A 24139-nucleotide genomic window follows, 5' to 3' on the forward strand; every position below is an offset into this window, starting at 1 on the left:
TCAAGCCGTTTGTGTGTCCTGGACTTCAGCAGAAAAGTTTTGTCACATTTTATTGCAGCAAAATTTGCTAGGAAAGGCAATAATATTTTTCTCATTATGGTTGTTTAGCTTGTTTCCTCAGGCAAATGCGCCCCAAAATATCCATTACAAAATTTTTGCAACGTAGTGTGGATTTCCCTGAAGCCTTCTCTGGATTTGCAGTGGAGATTTTACACAACACAATCCTATACATGTGAACATTTCTCTTTAATTGTATACTGGGTTGGAGGTGACAGACAAATGATCAGAAATAATACTTATTGCAGTTTATGGAGGGCATGGAGTGGCCACAAATAGATAAAGTGTTGGGTTAACCCTTACCTTTTCTTTTGCAGAGAAGAAACAATACATAGATGAACATGCAGGGTTTATGTAGAAGGGGAGGTAAGGGTAAACCCCAGCACACAGTCAAGAATATGAGGACATATTACCTGGGTATAGGGGGTAAAAACCAGAGAAGAGAAGCACAAAAGCATTTAAAGGGATCAAACTCATTCAGAGAAGTTTTTTCTAGAAGTTCTGTTAGAAGTAAAAAAAAAAAAAAAAAAAACTGTGCTTTTCTTTCATTGCCCAACTAAAGCAGTAAGTCTCCACGACTGCTCCTGGTTTTTTTTTTGTTGCCTGTAACACTGACATCACATCGACACTGCTACATGGGCTTATCAGTCTCCTTATGCTCTCCACAAGGAGAAACTTCATTCCTTAGATGTGCTCATCCAGCTAAACCAGTCCTACTGCTTTGCACTGATGAGGGGCAATCGCCCTGAAACACATGTCTGTAAATGGAGTGAATGGTTTGGCTTCTTGCTCAGTCATGCGACACGGGTTGCTTTGTTAGTCGTTAAACACTCTCTTCGGGCCATCTTTGACGAAAGAAAAAAGAGGGACGGCACTACCTTCCTCTTGGAGACCTTCAGCCTCTGTGCACATCAAGTGCTTTCATGCAGAAAAGCAGTCCAAATTCCACCACAAGCTACCGGGTGCTCCTCCAGACATCACATGAAAATCAGTGCATTGCATAAGAAAGGAAGGAGGGCACTCACCGATCTGAAGCTTGACTTTGCTTTATTAAATGTTCATTAAAACATCATGGCCGGGAGAGTAAACAAGGAGCTCCTGTGAGCAGTGTGACGACGACGGCCGTTTCGCGCTCTCACTGCACTTCCACGGGAAGACCCGTGGAAGCACAGTGAGAGCGCGAAACGGCCGTCGTCTTCACACTGCTCACAGGATCTCCTTGTTTACTCTCTCGGCCATGATGTTTTAATGAACATTTAATAAAGCAAAGTCAAGCTTCAGATCGGTGAGTGCCCTCCTTCCTTTCTTATGCAATGCACTCTCTTCGGGCCAGGTGGTAGCAGGCCGGACGCTGTTGGCATGGGTATGAGTCCAATTCCCTCAGGCATGCTGCAAGCACATGTGGCCGTAGGAGTGCTCAGCCAACTTGTCTAGCAGAAGGTTTTTTAGCCTGTATTGACAGTTTTGACTGTTAGGATTGCTGCTTCCAATAAGTGTCACTACAGTCCCCTTCTGCTTTCTCTCTTAAGAGGCTATTTACATATTTAATTTCACAAAGGAGCATCCCAAGGCCTATAAGTCTCCTTACTCCAAGATGGTACTCGCCTCAAGGAGAAACTTTACCTCTCGGCGCCTGTTTGAAATGTTATTTTTTTACTGTTTTTTTTTTCCAGGTTTTTGTTTCCAGATCTTCCTGAAGAAGGTAGCACAATTCAACCATCAATAGCCTTTAAAGAATTCTCTGACAAACCTCATATCTGCAATGGGAGAACAGGTTCGGAGTCTGAATCACCTGAACCTGGGTAAACATGCCAGAAAGCTAAAATCTTTAGATTATACACAGGTTTATGATTTATTGTCTGACTATTCTGCTTTTAAACATTTCTCTTGCACAACCCTCAATATATTGTAATGATCAGAAGGCAAGATTCTGTTGTGTGCAGTGGTGACTTCCCATCTACAACATGGGATTGCTGCAGGCAATCACTGGCCTCAGAAGTTATGCCAAGGAAGACTGCGCAAGACCGCTGAGGCCAGTGATTGGTTAGAGTGGTTATCGTAGACAGGACATCATTGTTGCAGTCCATAAACAAAAATGGAGATGGCAAAGAGCATTGAAGTATCAATTGCTTCCAACAGGAAAGTATTGCTTATTGATATTTTAAAACATTACCTGTTCCCCAATTTTCACTGAAAAATAACAACCCTTTTATGGATATCTTTGATTTAAAGGGAATCTGTTAGTAGTATCAATCCTCCTCAGCCATCTATAAGGGCTTATAGGTCATAGGAAGCTGAAAAAAATGTTACCTTGATATCTGCGTTCCGATGTCCTTTTCCAGAGAAATCCACAATTTCCTTATATGTAAATGAGCTGTTCAGGACTATAGGTACCTTCACACTAAACGACTTTGCAATGATAACGATAGCGATCCGTGACGTTGCAGCGTCCTGGATAGCGATATCGTTGTGTTTGACACGCAGCAGCGATCTGGATCCCGCTGTGATATCGCTGGTCGTTGCTGAAAGTCCAGAACTTTATTTGGTTGTCAGGTCGGCGTGTATCGTCGTGTTTGACAGCAAAAGCAACGATGCCAGCAATGTTTTACAATGGTAACCAGGGTAAATATCGGGTTACTAAGCGCAGGGCCGCGCTTAGTAACCCGATATTTACCCTGGTTACCATTGTAAAAGTAAAAAAAAATACACTACATACTCACCTTCTGATGTCTGTCACGTCCCTCGGCATCCGCGCTGCTGCTCAGAGCTTCCTGCACTGAATGTGTCAGTGCCGGCCGTAAAGCAGGGCACAGCGGTGACGTCACCGCTGTGCTTTCCGGCTGGCGCTTACACAGTGCAGAGAAGCACAGCGCCGGGGGACCCGACAGACACCGGAATGTAAGTATGTGGTGTTTGTTTTTTTACGTTTACGCTGGTAACCAGGGTAAACATCGGGTTACTAAGCGCGGCCCTGCGCTTAGTAACCCGATGTTTACCCTGGTTACCAGGGGACTTCGCATAGTTGGTCGCTGGAGAGCTGTCTGTGTGACAGCTCTACAGCGACCACACAGCGACGCTGCAGCGATTGGGATCGTTGTCTAGATCGCTGCAGCGTCGCTAAATGTGACGGTACCTTATGGGCTGGGCCCTAATCTGTATGAGACTCTGCCTCCAGAGATTATTTTAAATAGAAAAGGATGTTACCGTTGTGATGTGTAATGCCCACTCTTTGCTCTCCTTATCTCACTGAAGAGCTGTTTGTGATTCCATCTCATAATCAGACAGTGTTACAAAACAGCAGAGCTGTGAGAGCTACAGCAAATGTGTATGCAAGGAGAAAAAGTAAAGTTCTACTGTTCTGTGTTAGTTACATGTCTCACACTGGTAACTTTTGTCTTTTATTAAAAATAATCTCTAGAGGCACATTCTCATGCAGATTTATGTCATGTCCACAGTCCCGAGCTACTCATTTGCTTATAAGAAAAGCGTGGATTTCTTTAGAATAAGACACCTGATCACGGATATCAAGGTATCCTTTTATTCAGCTTCCTTTGAACTACATGCCAATATAGAAGGGTTGATCCTACGGACAGATGCCCTTTTAATTTGAACCTGTCATGTAAAACAATGCTATTAACCTGCAGATATGGGGTTAATCTGCAGGTTATTAGTGTTCTGACACCATGTGACACTGAGAGCCCCACTGCCAGGAGAAAATGAACCTGAGTGAAAAGGATGGTCCTTGTGCAGGTGCTGCTGCTGGCTGTTCTGCTCTCATTGGCCTTATCTGGTTGGGATTAGATAGGTTGGTGTGCTTGCGTGGGACCTTGTCGTGCAGCGATCTATGTATCTGCAGGCGTCTCTCGATCTCTCTACGGGCCGGACATTGTTGGTGCGGGTCTAGTTCCATCAGGCAAGCCGCAAACGCGTATGGCCGTAGTAGCACTCTAACAATCTGACACTGCATGGCACTATTAAGTGGTGTGAGCATAGAAGCAGCTCGGCGTCTTCCTCCTCATGGGATGGCATGCTCACCGGGGAACAGATTTTTGTAACCTGGACTGGGTAGGCTGTAGGCTACTGGGGGCTTATACTAGGCACGCTAACAGTTTTGCGTTACTGTTTAGTTGAGTGTGTTTGATCTGTGCCCTTCCTCAATCACTCCTAATGTCTGAGTCTAGAAAGGACCGTGCTTGCCTATTAACCCAGTCTGCACTTGTCACTTTCTGTGCTCATGTAACTTGTAATGGTATATTTTCCACCGGTCAGTTTGTGGCTCAATTTAATGGTGTGGCTATTGAAGCCTCAAGTTTGAGGGAGGCAGGTCTGTCTGAATCAGTCAGACTATGATTAGAGCCCAGAAGCCATCCTCATTGCAAGTCTACTATCACGCTTGGAAGGCTTATTTTGGTTTACCAGTACTTCACCAGTGTCTTTTTCTTAGTTAGTGTTGCTCTCCTTTGTATAGTCTGGATTGGAGGTGAGGCTGTTGCTCAACTCCCTCTAGTGTCTGGCCTCTGCCCTGGCTATATAATTTCAGAAGGATTTGGCATGTAAACCTCAGGTTAACCCCTTTCTGACATCTGACGTACTATCCCGTCGAGGTGGTATGGGGGCCCGTATGACCACCAATGGGATAGTACGTCATCACCGATCAGCCGCGCTCCCTCCGTGAGCGCGGCCGATCGGGGCCGGGTGTTAGCTGACTATCGCAGCTGACATCCGGCATTATGTAGCACATTAACCCCTGGAACACTGCAATCAAACGTGATTGCAGCGTTCCGGCGGCACAGGGAAGCATCGCGCAGGGAAAGAGGACTCCCTGCGTGCTTCCCTGAGACCCTCGGAGCAACGCGATGTGATCGCGTTGCTCCAAGGGTCCCCTACCTCCTGCAGGGAGGTGGCTTACAAGCGCCCGCTCAGAGCAGGCGCCGACAAGCCTCCTTCAGTGCCTGTGTGATCGCTGATCTGACACCGTGCACTGCAAAGATAGTATGATTTTCCCCCTGGGGCAATGTTACAAAGTAAAAAATATATATATAGTTACTCGTGTAAAAAAAAAAAAAATCCTAAATAAAGAAAAAAAAATATTGTTACAATAAATACATTTCTTTGTCTAAATAAAAAAAATAAAATAAAAGTACACATTTTGTAACGACCTGACCTATAAAACTGTCCCACTAGTTAACCCCTTCAGTGATCACCGTTAAAAAAAAAAAAAAAAAGAGGCAAAAAACTACGCTTTATTATCATACTGCCGAACAAAAAGTAGAATAACACACGATCAAAAAGAGGGATATAAAAAAACATGGTACCGCTGAAAACATCTTCTCATCCCTCAAAAAACGAGCCGCAATACAGCATCATCAACGAAAAAATAAAAAAGTTATAGTCCTCAGAATAAAGCGATGCAAAAATAATTATTTTTTATATAAAACAGAATTTATCGTATAAAAGCGCCAAAACATAAAAAAATGATATAAATGAGGTATCGCTGTAATCGGAAAAATTATAGCTCTCAAAATGTGGAGACGCAAAAACTGTTTTTTGCAATAAAAAGTGTCTTTTAGTGTTTGACAGCTGCCAATCATAAAAATCCACTAAAAAACCCGCTATAAAAGTAAATCAACCCCCCTTCATCACCCCCTTAGTTAGGAAAAAATAATAAAATTTAAAAAATGTATTTATTTCCATTTTCCCATTAGGCTTAGGGCTACAGTTAGGGTTAGGGCTAAAGTTTGTGTTAGGGCTGGGGCTAAAGCTAGGGTTAGGGCTAAAGTTAGGGTTGAGGCTACAGTTAGGGTTAGGGTTGGGGCTAAAGTTAGGGTTAGGGTTGGTAGTTAGGTAGTTGGGGTATGTGCACACGATGCAGTTTCCCATGAGTTTACATTACAATGTAAACCTATGGGAAACAAAAAACGCTGTGTACATGCTGCGGAAAAAACCACGCGGAAACGCAGCGGTTTACATTCCGCAGCATGTACACAGCGTTTTTTGTCACTTCTTTCTGCGGATTCCGCAGCGGTTTTCTGCTCCTATAGAAAACCGCAGTTGTAAAACTGCAGTTTAATCCGCAGAAAAAACGCAGCATTTTTGCCCTGCAGATCTATCAAATCCGCTGTGGAAAAATCTACAGTGGACCAATATACGTGTGCACATAGCCATAGGGTTGGGGCTAAAGTAAGGGTTAGGGATGGGGCTAAAGTAAGGGTTAGGGTTGGGGCTACAGTTAGGGTTAGGGCTACAGTTAAAGTTAGGGTTAGGGTTTGGATTACATTTACGGTTGGGATAAGGGTTGGCATTAGGGTTACGGGTGTGTCAGGGTTAGGGGTGTGGTTATGGTTGGCATTAGGGTTAGGGGTGTGTTGGAGTTAGGGGTGTGGTTACGGTTGGGATTAGGGTTACGGGTGTGTTGGGGTTAGGGATGTGGTAATGAGGTAATATCAAAGAAATTTTACCACCAACGTGAAGAACAATATGTCACGAGAAAACTGTGTCAAAATCACTGGGATCTGTGGAAGCATTCCAGAGTTATAACCTCATAAAGGGACAGTGGTCAGAATTGTAAAAATTGGCCCGGTCATTAATGTGCAAACTACCCTAGGGGGTAAAGGGGTTAAGACTTTTCTCAGGGGGATGGTGCACATTAGGCCACTCTATCTGACGTCCCTAGATCCCTTAGATCTGAATCTTGTTTTGGAGGCTCTTTAGTCTCCACATTTTGAGCCTACCAGAGAGATCTCTACACTTTTTCTTTCTTATAAGGTAGCTTTCCTAATAGCCTTCACTTCTATTAGAATGGTCTCGGAGCTTTTGACCCTCTTGTCGCCCTCCTTACCTTATTGTTCATCAGGATAAGGTAGTGTTGAGACCAGTTCTGTCTTTTCTCCCGAAGGTGGTCTTGCGTTTTCACCTTAATGAAGACCTTGTTTTACCTACCCTATTGTCCATCACCATCTCATCCTATTGAGAAGGCTCTGCACAGGTTGGACGCCGTTGTTCGAGCCGTAAGATACTATTTTTCGGCCTCTGCCTCATTTAGGCGTTCTGAATTCTTGTTTTACCACAGGGCCCTCTTAGGGGATAGGCCTCTTCTAAAGCAACTATTGTCTGCTGGATCAAGACAGCTATTATCCAGGCCTATGAAGCTAAGTTCAGGGTGGCCACATTTAGGATTAGGGGTCACTGTACGCAAGCAGTGGAAGCTTTTTGGGCGGTTTCTCATCAGGTATCTTCTTCACAGCTCAGTAAAGCAGATACTTGGGCATCGGTGCATACATTTTCTACGTTTTACAGGATCCACACTTTTGACTGGGCAGGTGCACGTCTTGGTAGGAAGATACTGCAGGCGGCAGTAGCCCAGACTTCCGCTTGAGTTACAACGGAAGACTAGGTGTTAACAATATATTTAATCCTTTCCCACCCTATGGACAGCTTTAGGACGTCCCATGGTTTTGTGTCCTCCAATGAGAAGAACTAGAAAAGTATTTTTTTGGTGCTCACTGTAAAATTTGTTTCTCATAGTCTTGATTGGGGGAACATCTCCCTCCCTTGGTTGCCCTGTTTGGCGTGCAGTTATGTTTCTTCTTGCCTTAATTCATTTCTTTTATCCTACTGCTTTCTCACAAAACTGAGGAAAGCCTGACTCCAGCAGGCAAAGTTTAATCTGCCGGGGAGGAACCAGTTTTATTTAAGTACAATGATAGTGTCAGCTTCCAGGTGGCAGCAAACTATCCCATGGTTTTCTGTCCCCCAATTTTGACTACTATAAACAGATAGTGACGGTGAGTATCAAGACTACCACTTTAATCCATCCATTGCAGCATTCGGCTTCCAGTCACTGGTGGTGCTGGTACTGTTTCAGTCACGGTCCTGTGTATAGAAATCGAAGGCTGTAACCATGTCCCTGGCACTGACTAACAGGATTCGCATTAGAGACTGCTATCGGTCAATGCCGGGGGCGCGTCTACAGCCACAGCTCTCTATACACAGAGTGGTGACTGAAACCTCACCAGCGTCAACCCTGTGACAAGTCAAACGCTGCTGGGAGGTATTAAATTCATTTTCTCCCGCCAGTGGGGCTCAGTGCTGCTGTTAACTGCAGATTAACTCCATATCTACAGGTTAATAGCATTATTTTACATGACCGGTTCCCTTTAAGATTTGAAGCATCAGAAATTTTTCAACATCTTTTTTTGTTGCATATACTATTACTATATTTTGGTGATTTGATCAGGATTCAGTTCATTATTACAGTGAAGGACACCCTCTGGTGTGGTTTTACGACATTAACATGAATGGCAATGGTAACGGGCTTTTCTTGTTTTCTCTAGGTATGTGGTGACTAGCTCAGGACTTCTCCTACCTGTGCTGCTACCCAGACTATACCCTCCCTTGTTTATGCTTTATGCCCTGGAACATGAGAAAGAGGAAGATGCCTATTGGGAATGTGTCCTCCGGCTGAACAAACAACCAGACACTGCACTCCTAGCCTTCCTGGGAGTACAAGAGTAAGTAACACTAGAGACTGCAAAAGCAGAAAAGTCTGTCACTGTTCCTACCAGAGTACAACAATATCTGCAGGCTCCATATGGCTAAATGTATTTAATTTTAGAGTTTGTCTTTCTTTACTTGCAAATTGTCTCTTCAGAGAGGAAGAGGACTAGAACTCTAGTGCCACCTATTGCAAGTAGCAATCCTAACAGTCAATGTCGACCCTTTAACGAGCCAAATCAGCCAAACCAGATCTCCGCTTTGTACTGACGAGGGGCAGTACCCCGAAACAGTGTCTGTAAATTGAGATTCTGGTTTGGCTATTATCCTAAGTCATGTGACAAGGCTCGTTAAAGGGTCGACATTGACTGTTGGGATTGCTACTTCCAATAGGTGGCACTAGAGTTCTAGTCTTCTTCCTCTCTGAAGAAACAATTTGCATATTTCCCAGAGGAGCATTGCGGCTTTAAGTCTCCTCACCTTGACATGCTTATCTTGTCACTCTCCGCTAGGAGAAATGATACTTCTTTCTTTACTTGTAAGAAAGACGACAGTAGAATAAAGGCCCCGTCTCACTAAGCGATTTACCAACGATCACGACCAGCGATACGACCTGGCCGTGATCGTTGGTAAGTCGCTGTGTGGTCGCTGGGGAGCTGTCACACAGACAGCTCTCTCCAGCGACCAACGATCAGGGGAACGACTTCGGCATCGTTGAAACTGTCTTCAACGATGCCGAAGTCCCCCTGCAGCACCCGGGTAACCAGGGTAAACATCGGGTTACTAAGCGCAGGGCCGCGCTTAGTAACCCGATGTTTACCCTGGTTACCAAAAAAAACAAACACTACATACTCGCCTTTCGGTGTCCCTTGCCGTCTGCTTCCTGCTCTGACTGAGCCGCCGTACAGTGAGAGCAGAGCGCAGCGGTGACGTCACTGCTGTGCTCTCACTTCTCACTGTACGGCCGGGAGTCAGTGAGAGCAGGAAGCAGACGGCAAGGGACACCGAAAGGCGAGTATGTACTGTTTGTTTTTTTTAGGTAACCAGGGTAAACATCGGGTTACTAAGCGCGGCCCTGCGCTTAGTAACCCGATGTTTACCCTGGTTACCAGTGAAGACATCGCTGGATCGGTGTCACACACACCGATTCAGCGATGTCAGCGGGGCCTCAACGACCAAAAAAAGGTCCAGGCCATTCTGACACGACCAGCGATCTCGCAGCAGGGGCCTGATCGCTGGTACGTGTCACACATAGCGAGATCGCTATGGAGGTCGCTGTTGCGTCACAAAACTTGTGACTCAGCAGCGATCTCGCTAGCGATCTCGCTATGTGAGACGGGGCCTTAAAACTTCTGCTATATCAAACCTATTGCTTATACTAAATCAGTAGAAAGGTCTTAGGTGGACAAGTGGCGTACAATAATGTATAACCCCTTTTCGACCGCCGATACGCCTTTTAACGGCAGCAGTTAAGGGTACTTGTGCCTCAGCGATGCTTTTTAACGGCGCTAAAAAATAAGTGTATAGCGCCCCCCAGATTCGGAACTTCATGATTCGGGTCGGTTTTTACCGACCCCAGTGTTGCGATCGCCATTATTGACGGGACAACAGCGGCCGCAAAAAAAAAAAAAAAGTCCAATTTACCATTTCATTTCTATCTCCTCTGATGTGATCGCACAATTGGGTCCCCCGATCGCCCCCGGTGCCCCTGCATCCCCCCATTAAGTCCCCTGGGCCGCCGGCGTCTTCTTCTGGGAAGAAAATGGCAGGCGCATGCTCAGTGCGCCTGCCGAGATCTGCCGGCCGACACCCGGCAACAATAGGAAAATTTTCCTATTGGTTCATTTTGATCGCTGTGATAGGCCTCAAAATAAAGAAAATAGTAAATAAAACCTCGCTTTTTTCATCTCCTTAGTTAGGGAAAAATAATAAAATAAAAAAATGTATTTATTTCCATTTTTCCATTAGGGTTGGGGTTAGGGGTGTGTTGGAGTTAGGGTTGGAATTAGAATTGGGGGTTCCAATGTTTAGGTACATCAGGAGGTCTCTAAATGCTACATGGCGCCACCATTGATTCCAGCCAATTTTGCGTTCAAAAGGTCAAACGGGGCTTCCCCCACATATGGGGTATTGGCGTACTCAGGAGAAATTTCACAACAAATTTTGCGGTCCAATTTCTCCCGATACCCTTGTGAAAATAAAAAAAAATTGGTTCCAAAGTAAATTTTTTGTGAAAAAATTAAAATGTTCATTTTTTTCTTTCCACATTGCTTTAGTTCTCGTGAAGCACCTGAAGGGTTAATACATTTCTTGAATGTAGTTTTGCACACCTTGAGGGAGCAGTTTTTATAATGGTGTCACTTTTGAGTATTTTCTGTTAGATTGACCCCCCAGACTCACATCAAATGTAAGGTGGTCCCTTGAAAAAAAGATTTTGTAAATTTTGTTGGAAAAATTAGAAATTGCTCGTCAACTTTTAACCCTTATAACGTCCTAACAAAAAAAATTGTTTAAAATAATTGTGCTGATGTAAAGTAGCCATGTGGGAAATGTTAACTATTTTGTTTGACATAACTCTCTGATTTAAGTGTACAAAATTAAGTTTGAAAATTGCTAAATTTTCAAAATTTTTGCCAAATTTCCATTTTTTTTCAGAAATAAACTTGTTATATCGAAGAACTTTTACCACTATCATGAAGTACAATATGTCATGAAAAAACATCTCAGAATCCATGGGATCTGTTGAAGCATTCCAGAGCTATAACTTCATAAAGTGACAGTGGTCAGAATTGTAAAAATTGGCCTGGTCATTAAGTACCGAATTGGCTCTGTCACTAAGGGGTTAAGTTAGGATTTGTTGGCTATGTAGTTGTTAGATTATTTTTACCTGGCTTCTGTCACATGAGACACATTTTAGTTAATATTATGGAGAACCACAGTTTACATTGTCTCTCCTTTTGAGTGTCAGTCACCGCACACTTCTGGACTCTGAATGAACGGCTCACTGGGAATTCGGCAAACAGATTATAGCTATAACTTGCATTCTTACAAAGCTATTACTTCATTTACTCATTGTTATACATTTAATCAGAAAAGTAATAAACCATTGAAGATGTTTAAAAGTATTTTTATATTCTTTTATTCCATTTTTCAGAAAATTCTGGCCAACCAGTATTAATTTCTTGGGTGAAAATAAGAAGGTATGGAAATGACCAAAATAAAATGTCAAATATGTTTACTCCCTTATTAATATTGTCTATTAACATGTCATAAAGTATTAACAATCACATACACTGACATTAGAGGTCCTAATCATAGGGGGACACTGGACTTTTCCGTCATGGAGTTTTCATCGCAAAGCCTCTGCCATCTTGGTGTGCAAAGCAGCAACGTGATCATTGCATCATCTTTTGCCAAGTTGTTTGCACTTTTGTTTTCAGTGACGCTAATGTTTGCTAGACCTCATGGTCATCTCCATTGTTGTATCTTGAATATATATAGTTGGAAGTTTTTGTCAATTAGCTTTTTTAACTGCTAACATATCTATTTGTAAAAGTCTAGATATACTGATATTGTGTGATAAACATGGATCACTAAACAGAAATTTGTTTCTGTACAGGTTTTACCAAGCACTAAAGACTCCTGTTTTGCTTCAGCGGTGGAGAGCCTGCAGCAGATTAGGTACCATGCCTGTCATACAGTATTGTGAACTGGATGCTATGTCACCAGTATTGTTGACAGCAGGTTCTGTCTTCATGTTATTAATACGTTTGTCTTGTCTATTGTTTGCAGCACTACATTCACGCCAGCAGACAAACTAAAGGTTATCCAACAAACTTTTGAGGAGATCACACAGGAAGCACAAGAAGCGCACAAGGAAGGTTTCCTCTGGTCCATGGATGAGTTGTTCCCTGTTTTCCTTTACGTTGTGCTGAGGGCCAGGTCTGTCACCGTGAATTTCAGTGCTCATTAAAGCCAAATCTTTGTAATCACTTCCATAGCATAATTAGTCACGAAGCATTTTCCTCCTCATTACTGCACAGGATACGAAATCTGGGTTCTGAGGTGCATCTCATAGAAGATCTTATGGATCCATATCTGCAACATGGGGAGCAAGGAATTATGTTTACTACACTAAAGGTGATAATGCAGGAGTCTCACAGTTTCTAAAATATCTATTCGCTGTCCATAAGCTTTAGATTTAGGGTATTTAATGCTAAATGTGAAAGGTAATCAAGAGTTGCCTTTACTACAATATGTAGAGCAAAGGATTTATTCTGGTAGACTTATTCCTGTGCTTTGTTTTCACGTTTTTTTGTGTGTTTAAAATTTAATTGGGGTACCAAAGTAGGAAATGATTGGACCACAGATCACATTTATGGCAAATGTAGGGTTTTTCAAAGATTCAACCTATCTGCACTGTAATATTGCCGCAAGGTCAGAAAAGGTGATCATGTCAGCATTTTATCTTATAGATTTCTTCAAAGCCTCATATGCATAAATATTTGGGCATGTGTATATTACAGGTTCACCACTTTACATACAGCATTTTCTGTTCTAATCCTTATGTTATATTACAGGGTTTTGGCATATTCTGTCCTCAGGTGTTCACCGCGCCCCTGCTTCCCGAATATCTGCTCACTGGGGGCGGTGCACTTCTGATGATTGACAGTTTACTCTCCTATACTTCAAACCGAAGCGTTTTTGCATCTGAGGAGCACAGGGGCACTGAATCTACTCCTAATACTGCTAGATCCAGACTGTCAGAGTAGCACTTGCAAGCTCTCTAGCGAAGAACTTGTTAATTAATTTGTAGAGTTAATTATTTTTAGAGGCACTTTACAATTTTAACCATTTAAGAACATGGGATAACCCCTTTAACACATATAGATGTCGTAGGAAGGGGGTTGCACCACCTGGGAACCCTAACCCATGTATTATAAAGTTTGTCATCCGTTTGAGTTGCTAGTGTGCAATATTACATTTCCCCAGCAGTTACTTTCCCAAGAAGTGTACAGGTGATAAGAACCAGTAAAACGAAAAAATCTGAACTTCTAAAGATACTTGGCTGCCTCATCTTTCCATTTATGTTCACTGAAATGTCAATATAACCTGTTTTCTGTTTTTTTTTGTTTGTTTGTTTTCTTTTAAGGCATGCTATTATCAAATCCAACATGAGAAGCTGCACTAGACGTTGGTAGAATCCATGATTAAAAAAAGAAAACCTCAGCCTGTCCTAGAAATCCAGGATGGCGTACTGTGCTCTCTGCAGTGCTAGAAACTGTGCAATAAACTTGCAAGATCCTGAATCAGAAGGAAAATCGCCAAGAATGTGATTCCAGAGAGGAGCCATGCTTGCTCTGTTCACTGAGCGCTGGACAACTGCTGCAAGTTCAGAGTTAATTTTTGTAACTGAGGTGGTAAAGTTTTGTAATCTTATTTAATAATTTTAATGACAGAGCATTGACATGTGACTACAGATCTCGAAAATAGTGATGGCCTGTGGCGCTAAGGTACAGTATGTGGTGGTGGAAACCTGGCTGAACCCTGGCCGGTACAAAGCTTGCTGTTATTGCTACTTCTTCTGAGCCAAAGTCTGATGCCGATCATGTATTGGTGTCACAGCATGGACAGAACAGATGTTTGTGCACTCTTCAAATGGAAAACATACTTTACAGTATTGTACTCTTCTGCCCAACTGCACAATTAATTAGTCCAACATCTACAAAACAGTGTTAAATTAGATCCCCATAGCAGAAAGCTAGGAGGGCAACCAAGAAACACACTTATAATAGCAATTTTTTATCTCTTTTGGTGTGAATATTGGGGCTTACAATTGTGTACTGTCTTTTTTTGACCATATTTACCCAGCTTGTGAAATTGCCAAAGACCCAAATGTCGTTGAGTCTTTGTGTAAACTAACACGGAAGGCTTCCCATATTGGTAAAGACGTATGAACTTGCTAGTAGGATTGCATATACAATTATGTGCTGGCCTAGGCTTACGGAAAGTAATAGTAATTGCTTTGACTTGGCCGTACAGCCTGTCTCCCCAAATCAATGGCTAATGATACCTATTCCTTAAAGGGGTTGTCCAACCCTAGAGTGACTGCAATCTTGTAGCCCATGTGACTGTGGATTTGTGAATCCTCACATCACGTGCACGGCACTCTGTGAGGATTTTATGGCACTGGGATCTGGCAGTCGGGTGACCGCCAGTATTCAGTTTGCATACTATAGGCCACATTCTGACTACAGTGTCAAGCCTCGCTCAACACGCTTGCATTGGAGGTGACCACATGTATGCAAATCACTTACTTGCAGTCACGTGCCAGCTGCTCCTGGCACCGGAGAATCCTTACAGCATGCAGTGTGCGCAATGTGTGGATTCACTAGCCTGCAGTCGCCTAGAGATTGCAGACTTGTAGCCTAAGCCTGGACAACCCCTTTAATACTGAGGACACTTAAATGAAATGTCAAGTGATTTTTTTTCATAGCATAGTATCCTGAAATAGGGTTGGGCTGCCCCTTCAGAATATGTAACTTTTGATGCTGTATGTTTCCCTGTTGTCTTGCTGTAAGTTCGGGACAATTCAGAGTCGTGCGCCGGCTAGTCATGTCTATCTATATCCAAAGTAAATATTCGCAATCCTCTGCATTGTCCGAAACTTACAGCAAAACAACGGGACAACATGCAGAATATGTAATGATTATTGCTGTAAGCGCTGCCCAGGCCCTACTTCAGGGTACTATTAGTATGCTATGCAAAAATCCTCTGACAGATTCTCTTTAATATGGGCTGCTGCCTGAGACTGTGATAGCAGCACTGATACAGTGAAAATGCTTACCAACGAGAAAAGACAGCCGCCGCATGTGGCACACTTACAGCTGTGGTGTTTATAGATCTGTGGAGATGCCACTGATGGCGCGATTGTTCACACGTTCAGGCCATGTATCTGGACCCGAGCCGAGCGGTGTATAGTTCACCTTCAGCACATCTGCAGCTCTTCAGTCAGCCATCGGTTCTTTTCATATCTGCATCATGGCTGGCATTTATAATGCTATTGTATGATGGCCCCATCAGCGCCAAACTGACCCCAGTGATTTACAGTGAGGCTCTTGGGGCTCTGCCATTGTGTTTAATAGCAAAAAATGGCTGTACATGAAATGCTGTCCTTGCTGTAATACCAGATTGAACTGCAGACCAAGCCACCAACTCAGATGTGAACTTGGTCTTATTGTTACATTGTACAAACATTTCTGTATAGATGATTGGTATATCAGTATTGCAAAAAGTATCAACATTTTGCTTTTTGACAGAGCAAAATCTTACACCATGTACACACAGGAAAACCACCTAGAAAATGAGATGCGCAAATATGCTCCAATCGTGGTAGGTCTATGGATGAGCAGGTATTTTTCTTGCCTGTGGCAATACTTTTTATTGCACGTTTTGAGCAACCATGTGCTGAAAAATATGCTTATTTCTTCAACATGAACATATAAGCACTGGATTGAAATCATGTAATTTATGGAAATTTATTAAATTCAGTTGGGGAAACTTTGATTAAAAACAATACATGATGAAGTGGGCACCCAATCCTTATTATATATTTATATGGTATGTTCTATGTTCATTTTTCATTGTGCATTTTTCTGTTTTTTTTTTTTAAGTTTATTTAAGGTGTGGGGTTATCCTCTATTCAAGCTGCATACATTCCAAATGTATGCGCAGAGCCCTGTCGACTTGGTACAGGTCAAGAGTTTCCGGCTAAGCAATAGAAGGGCATTTTGCAAAAAAACTTGTACAACACGGTATACAATTTTATTTATTTTTTTCAATAAATGTGGCATGCACACAAGTGTTTTTCCTGTTGTATACATCTAAGGTATAATGTAGGGGAATTGCTTTCATAGCAATGTATAATACCTCTATTACGGAAGTGGAGTTCTCTTTACACATTTGCCCTTGATTTCATCATTTTGCATTTAAGTCCCTTTTTTGTCTTGTCGTATTATTTGCTTTTTTTTGTGCCAATGAATTTGGCACGCAGAACAAATTTGGAATTAAGACTCCGCCATATAAAATAGAGTTTAACAAAGTCATGAATAGAACAATGAATTGGGCGAAAAACACACAAAACTAGATAAAAAATGGAGTGGAAGATCTAAAAATCTGTCAAACATCATGTGATTGTGTTCTAATCCTCAAACAGGATAATTTATCCGCGAACAGATTCTTGAAAAATATTTTAATTTAATTTGCCGCAGGAGAGCAATAATGTGCGTTTCCAGTACCTTCTTAATAACAAAAGAGGTGGACAGCAATAAATGGTTGAAGCTGCTTTTTTTTTTCCCGAGCATCTGTCAAGGTTTAACTTCTTGTTTAGCATTAAACTATACCCCACCATTACTTGTGCTCATGCCATTTGCTAACTAGGAATTGTTATACATCATTCATTTGCTTTGCTGCGCAAAACCGTAGAAGGCTGCTCCTCCTACAAGGTGGTTGTCATTAGCAGACATTGCAGTGAAAGGGTGAACCCTTCCGTTCACTTGGGCCAGGAGCCACAGTGCAATATACTTTAAAGGGACCCGCCATTATAGGCTCAAAGCCAGTTATAAAATTTCACTCTTAAGGTGCACAACTAATATAAAAAATGCAGATTACTGTACAAATACAGCCACTACTGGCTACTAATATGGATTGTGTTGTGTTAAAAGCCAAAAACTGGAGAGAAAAAAAATCATTTTGTACAGTAAATGATGTAAATAATATGTCAGTGACGAAACTGAATTGTAACTAAATTGTAATTGATTTTATAAAGAGTGCTGAAAATGTTCTATTGTTCATCTTGTATAATATTGCGCTTGTGCGTTTTTCCTAATTCTACTGTGCATCCAAGAAAAGAGGTGCTGAAAAGGACCTGTCAGAGCTGAAGAGGACCTGCTATGGGCCTAGATTTTTTTAATTTAAACTTAATGCATCCTGCAGTTGTCACTCTTCCACTGATTCTGGATCAGTTGTATGTGTCCCTCCGTTCTAAAGTTATGTGCCATGGTAATAAAGATGCAATCTTTCCCTTCCCACTAGGTGTATACCACAGACCTGGTCATAGAGGAGAAAAGGATCTCAGGCTTTATACCCCAGCTGGTTGACGTGAAGATTGGCTTCTTAACTATTAGGGGGTATAACATTGGAATAGGGGGCGCAGAAGGAAAAAAACTGTCAGAATCAATGGAACAGCGACAATTGGAAGAAGTACTCGGTTTAATTTAAAAAAAAAATAAATAGTGAAAGGTCCTGTTTAAAAGGTTACTTTAACGTGGGGCTGTGGTTTTTTTCTTCTATTATTCTGTGTAAAATCTGCCTTTGAAGTGAAACTTATTAACACTTTTTTATCCAGTCTGGGGAAAGTGTTGTTACGCTGAACAGTCAATAATTAAAGATTTGCCATGAAATTTTGTGTGGCGTGGCCCTTAATAGGACAATATTGTAGGTTACAATCTATAATACACAGTATCACTTTGAAAAAATTACTACTTTTCAATCTAAGGCTTTGTTCACATAGCTTTTGACCCTACAGTCAATTGGTCTGTCAGAAATTACATGTGAACCCCTGCAAAATAGGATTCTGATATATGCACTGACGAGGTCATTGATTATAATTATGCAGATGGAGTCACACTGTCGGATATCATTTTTGAATACGCCTATTGAAGTCGGGCAGCAAGATGTAATATTCTACATCTCGCTGACAGCCTCAATTTTGCATATAGGGCCAAAAAGTATGTCCAACAAAGCACACTGTGACTGTCTGCATCATTATAATCAATGGCCTCGTCAGCGCATGCATCCGAATCCCAGAGGAGTCACTGAATGTAGGGTAAGTGCTCTGTGAACCCAGCCAAACACTGAACCATATGGTAACTATTTTCTTTTTCTTTTACAAATCAAGTGATGTTTCTATCTGACAATGACTGAATCAATTTCTAGAGGTTCTCACTATTCTTTTTGTTCATTTCTGTTGGTTGAAAAGTAAAAAATAAAATTGTATACTTGCTCTAAAGGACTATCCAACTTTATTGAACATATACATGTATGTAGCATGCTGCTGTATCAAGTAGGAGTTGTAACAGTGAATATACATTGTTCATAACACCATGTTTAAGGCATTGGAAGGCAATTGGCTTTGGTGCCATGATCTGTTTCTTTCTGGTCCCAGGACCTTGTTTATATACAACTAGTCCTGTGATCAACTCAGGATGACGCTTCTGGAGTCAGCACTTAACTGGATCAGTCAGAAAAGAGGGCCGGCTACTTGCTAGACCATTTCTCTTAATGCATATATGGAGAGGAAGCCAGTTTATGTTATGAAACTAACTCTTAGTATGCCACCCTTCAGTGCGGTCAAGTGCCAATAGCGTAATAGGTGTTGATCACGTCACAGAGGCGGTGACCAAGGGGCCTTTAGTGGTGGCTGCAGACTGACATGTCATCCCTTACATCTAGGTCTTAAAGGGACTCTGTCACCTGAATTTGGAGGGAACAATTTTCAGCCATAGAGGCGGGGTTTTCGGGTGTTTGATTCACCCTTTCCTTACCCGCTGGCTGCATGCTGGCTGCAATATTGGATTGAAGTTCATGCTGTGTCCTCCGTAGTACATGTCTGCACAAGGCAATCTTGCCTTACGCAGGCGTGTACTATGGAGGACAGAGAATGAACTTCAATCCAATATTGCAGCCAGCATGCAGCCAGCGGGTAAGGAAAGGGTGAATCAAACACCCGAAAACCCCGCCTCTATGGCTGAAAATTGTTCCCTCCAAATTCAGGTGACAGAGTCCCTTTAAAGAGAACCTGTCACATGAAAAAAATGCTATTAACCTGCAGATATGTGGTTAATCTGCAGGTTGCTAGTATTCTGAATCTGGCTGGCCCTGGCACTTAGAAGACCCCCTGTCAGGAGGGAATAAAGTTTTTATTCCTCTCAGTAGCATCCAGGTGTAAGTCACACGGGTAACACTGGTGCGGGTTTAGTCACTGCTCAGTGCTCGAGAACGGTGGCTGTAACCACACCTCTGGCACTGACTGACAGCAGGCTCATCATTAGGGCCTTTTAAATCACAAGGCTATGTAGTGTAAGTGATTTCACACTTGCACATTCCATTACTTGTTGATCAATGAGGATTCAGTTACATGCAGAGGCACTGACCCTCAGAATATAAGAAGTTCAATTGATTAGCGCTGTGTTGCAGTCCCCCTGCTCAGTGGGTATCTGGGAGCACCGCTATGCAGAGATAACTTAGACCTCATTCAGACATTTGTTTTTAATGGCTGGGATCCAAGGGGTAACATTTCTCCTTGAGTGACCTGTTAAACATGCTGAGATGAGGTGACTTTTAAGCCGCAATGCTCCTCTGGGAAATATGCAAATTGTCTCTTCAGAGAGGAGAGGACTAGAACTCTAGCACCACCTATAGGAAGTAGCAATCCTAACAGTCAATGTCGACCCTTTACCGGGCCTTGTCACATGACTTAGGATAAAAGCCTAAGTCATGTGACAAGGCTCGTTAAAGGGAACCTGTCACCCCCCTCAGGCGTTTGTAACTAAAAGAGCCACCTTGTGCAGCACTAATGCTGCATTCTGACAAGGTGGCTGTTTTAGTTATGCCTGCACACGCTGAAATAAACATTTATAAAATGTGCTCCCTCATACCGTGAAACCGTCCCGGAGGCGGGACTTTCCTTCCTAATTAGACGCAGCACAGCCCTCACTCCGGCCGGGGCCTGTGCGCACCGGGCACATTTTATAAACGTTTATTTCAGCGTGTGCAGGCATCGTAACTAAAAGAGCCACCTTGTCAGAATGCAGTATTTGTGCTGCACAAGGTGGCTCTTTTAGTTACAAACGCCTGAGGGGGGTGACAGGTTCCCTTTAAGGCCGGCCTCACACTAGCGAGTTTTACGGACGTATGAGCGCATAAACTACGTCCGTAAAATACGCATTAAACATGGCCCAATGATTCCCTATGTCCCAGCTCCTATCTGCCGTATTTTACGGATCCGTAATATACGGTCTTGTACGGCCGTAGAAAATCGCAGCATGCTGCGTTTGTCACCGTGTTGCGCAAAAAAATCGCCAATGAAAGTCTATGGTTTCGTGAAAAATACGGATTACACACGGACCAGCAGTGTGACTTGCGAGAAATACGCCAGCCAACGCCAGGTGCAAGGAATTGAGCCAAGCTCTCAATCATGAATCCCAGACATGCTAATTAGCTGAAAACGCCACACAGACATCCCGGAAGTCTGGGGCTCGCCTCCACAGAGTTGCATGCATCATGGCCAGTCTAATTAATGTGGACATGCTCCTCATCCTGGTCCAAGAAAGGCCAGAAATATGGGACCAGCGGGATCCAAACTACTCCAACCGGGCCAGGAAAGAGGCAGCTTGGAGGGCCATCTGTGGCCTCCTATTCCCTGATTATGCCCAACGGCCACGTGCGGACCAGACAAGACTAAGTAAGTACACTCATGTATTCCCCAGATTTGACTTTACAAGATGCTTTCCCTACATGATGACTTGAAGAATCATTTTTAGATATCTGTGTCATTTATGTCCATTTTGTCAAATCCCAAAGCTGATTAACAAGGCCAAGTGTTTATGTACATAGGTAATCTTGATGTTGCGCGGATAAATATTTCTTGGTACTCATACCTCGCCCAGAGGGGTGTTGCCCCTTGTCTTTATTTGTCCTAAATTGTCACATTAGGCTAATTCTTGCAGAAGGCATTTTTATTTCACATTCACAATCCGACCTAATGTATGTTTGCAAGAACAGGGTTCTCTCCCCTCCCAGTCTGTGACTGTAAAGTTTCCAACTGTGACCGATATATAGACCACTGCATGTAACCCCTTTCACATCTGCTGCACCATGTAAATAATGGTGCAAGAAACCCCCCCCCCCAAAAAAACAAACAAAAAAACAAAAACAATGACAACTGTAAGAAGCTATGTTCCTACTGATCTTGCTCTATATTTTTGAACATGTAATTGCAGTGGATGATGTAATGACACGATGGCGCAGCATCCGGGACCAATACCGGCGTGAAAGACAGCAGCGGGCAAGAAGTGGGTCATCAGCCCCACTCAAGAAGCGGAAATATATCTACTATGACCGTCTTTCATTTTTGGATGTCAGTATGAATCTGAGGCAGTAAGTAATAACCTCTCCACACATTTTGATTGATAATCAATCTTATCTTGTTATTTTTACGGTTCTTACATTGCCAATTACATGTAAGGATGTGTAAATATAGTGCAAAATATAATGTAAACAAGGCTAAATTCAAAAAGGATCCTGGATGAGAGAGGACCCTGCCCGCCAAACATCACTACCTACTACAAGGGATGGATGAGAAGGTAGTAGGCGAGATTAGAAATGTTCATGCAGTGGTTTGTTAGTTGGTTTGTTACTGGATGTTCTGTGATTGTTTGAAGATGTGGGTCTTCCTGTTTTTGTTTGAGCTTGAAATGTTAGGCCACATTATGATGTGTTGTGATAGTGTTGTTAACCTTTGGTGTGATCCCACAGAAAAATCTGGTATATTCATGTGTGAATTTGAGATAAGAGTGGAGTAGATGTTGGTCTGATATGAGGTTGTGTGTATGTTTTTTGACACAATATAGCTCACAGATGTGTAATTAAACAATGGGCAAAAACTAATCCCTTTTTTTTTTGCTTTTTATTAACAGAACACAGTCTAACCTCACAGAGAGGGAGACCGGGTCGGAATCGGAGGCTCTGATCGATCCTGTAAGTGTTGATGAAGAGGTGGCAGGCCCATCTTTCCAAGCTTCAGCATCCATCCTTGAGGACCCATCAGCATCATCATCACAGCAGGCAGCAGCAAGTGAGGAAGATGCAGCAGCACCACCACCCTCAGCACCACATGATGCTGAAAGGCCTGAGGAACATGCCCAGAGCAGCAGCCCTCCACACCCACTGGTGTCATCCCCACAGGCAGCTGGGCCTTTACGGAGAGCCCGCCGAAGGAGAGAGCTGCAAGCAACAAGAAATGATGTTGACGCTGGGGTCCTCAATTATTTGGCCAGGGCAGCAACGGATGATGGAGAGGAGGCCTTTGCCCGCAGCCTTGCCCGTTACCTTAGACCCCTTCCCCGTGAGGTGAGGCTACGTGTGAGAGGGTGTATGCAAATCCTGATTGATTTAAGCACAGCTCCAAATAACCCCTATGAGGTGTTTGAATATCTTGAGCGAAGGCAGCTTTCCCAAACCAACCTCTTGCGCCTTCAATTCCCTCAACAGGAGCAAGATCAATCAGGATTTGCAGCACCTCCTCCACGTATGCCTCCACCTCAACCCCTCCCACCACCAAATATACAAAGGCCATCAGTCTACCAAATGGCAGCCTACAACCCCCAATCCCAATATGGCAACTTTTCCAGACCCAGTGATGTAGGCTGGTCCCAACCTGGGTTTGGACAACATGGCCATTTTGGGCTTGGGTATGATGCAAGCCAATATGTCCGTCAGCATGAGGCACAGAGACAATTGGCTTATGGACACCACCCAACTGGCCAATATGGACAAGGCCAGTATTCTGTGCCACAAGCCAGTGCATCCTCACAGGATGAAGTCACATTGGCCCAACAAAGGCCCCCTGACCAGGACCCAGAGCAGGCACCATCTCCCCCGCCAACTTACAGGGATTTGTAATGTATTGTTGTTTTGTGGCCTAATCTTTATATTTGTGAGCTGCCTACCATGGTTTTGTGTTATTTTTGGCACCATTTAACCTTTTCTGTTTTTTCTGGTTTTAAACTTCACCCTAAAAAAGGAAAACTAACATATGAAAAAAATATGTTAACAGGGAAACCAAAAAAGGCTGGTTCTTTAAGTAAAATGTTTTTGAAAAAGCTAAATGATGTTTTGGTCAAAATCATTATTGCATCACACACATATTCTAGAAACATAAACATAGGGTCAATAAGGAAACACAACACACACAGTACTTTTTCTGGGGCATAAAAAATTATATTTCACAAAGACATCAAGAAAATAAGAAAATTACAACTGAGAAACAGCATAATCTTGCCAGGGAGTAGAACCCTGAGGAGATACAAAATAATTTGTCAAAACATCCCTAACTTTGACTCCAGAAAGGGGACGGCGCGGAGGAGGGCCATGTGGTGTTGGCCTAATTACACTACGCAACATGTGTTCATCATTACCATCTGCAAAGCAATCATGTATGCGGGTAAAGTTGTGCAAAATGACTGATGCTTTGATAACTTCAGTGACGGTAGCCTCACTGAGCTGTATGGCAGTCTGGAGGACACGCCATTTTGCCACCAGAATACCAAATGCACACTCAACCAGTCTCCGCGCCCTAGAAAGGCGCAAATTAAATATCCTCCGACGGTGGTCCAGGTTGCGCCGGGGATAAGGCCTCATGAGGTGTCTGGTCAGTTGGAACGCCTCATCACCCACCAAAAAAAAAGGCATTGGTTCTGCAGTGGAGCCTGGGAGTGGTTGTGGTGGTGGGAGATGTAACTGGTTGTCA

At 42.9% G+C, this 24139-nt stretch overlaps 2 protein-coding genes across 5 annotated transcripts in view; both read left to right on the forward strand.

The window, feature by feature from the left end:
- The window catches only part of ALS2 (alsin Rho guanine nucleotide exchange factor ALS2), a 134539-nt gene extending 117148 nt beyond the window's left edge, over nucleotides 1–17391 (forward strand). For all 4 annotated transcript variants that reach the window (XM_077272105.1, XM_077272102.1, XM_077272103.1 and 1 more), the window contains exons 28-34: nucleotides 1731–1859; nucleotides 8391–8567; nucleotides 11705–11750; nucleotides 12170–12231; nucleotides 12343–12492; nucleotides 12594–12690; nucleotides 13703–17391. In XM_077272105.1, coding sequence (XP_077128220.1) covers nucleotides 1731–1859; nucleotides 8391–8567; nucleotides 11705–11750; nucleotides 12170–12231; nucleotides 12343–12492; nucleotides 12594–12690; nucleotides 13703–13741 — 700 coding nt within the window. In that variant the 3' untranslated portion in view covers nucleotides 13742–17391. The remainder of the gene's footprint in view (nucleotides 1–1730; nucleotides 1860–8390; nucleotides 8568–11704; nucleotides 11751–12169; nucleotides 12232–12342; nucleotides 12493–12593; nucleotides 12691–13702) is intronic.
- A 4159-nt stretch (nucleotides 17392–21550) lies between these two features.
- On the forward strand, nucleotides 21551–23292 carry LOC143784178 (uncharacterized). Its single transcript, XM_077272096.1, has 2 exons — nucleotides 21551–21768; nucleotides 22308–23292. The coding sequence occupies exons 1-2, from the start codon at nucleotides 21566–21568 to the stop codon at nucleotides 23290–23292; spliced, it is 1188 nt and encodes a 395-aa protein (XP_077128211.1). The 5' UTR covers nucleotides 21551–21565.
- The last annotated feature ends 847 nt before the right edge of the window (nucleotides 23293–24139 follow it).

Source organism: Ranitomeya variabilis, chromosome 7, assembly GCF_051348905.1.
Source record: "Ranitomeya variabilis isolate aRanVar5 chromosome 7, aRanVar5.hap1, whole genome shotgun sequence".
In the NCBI taxonomy this organism is placed as follows: Eukaryota; Metazoa; Chordata; class Amphibia; order Anura; family Dendrobatidae; genus Ranitomeya; species Ranitomeya variabilis.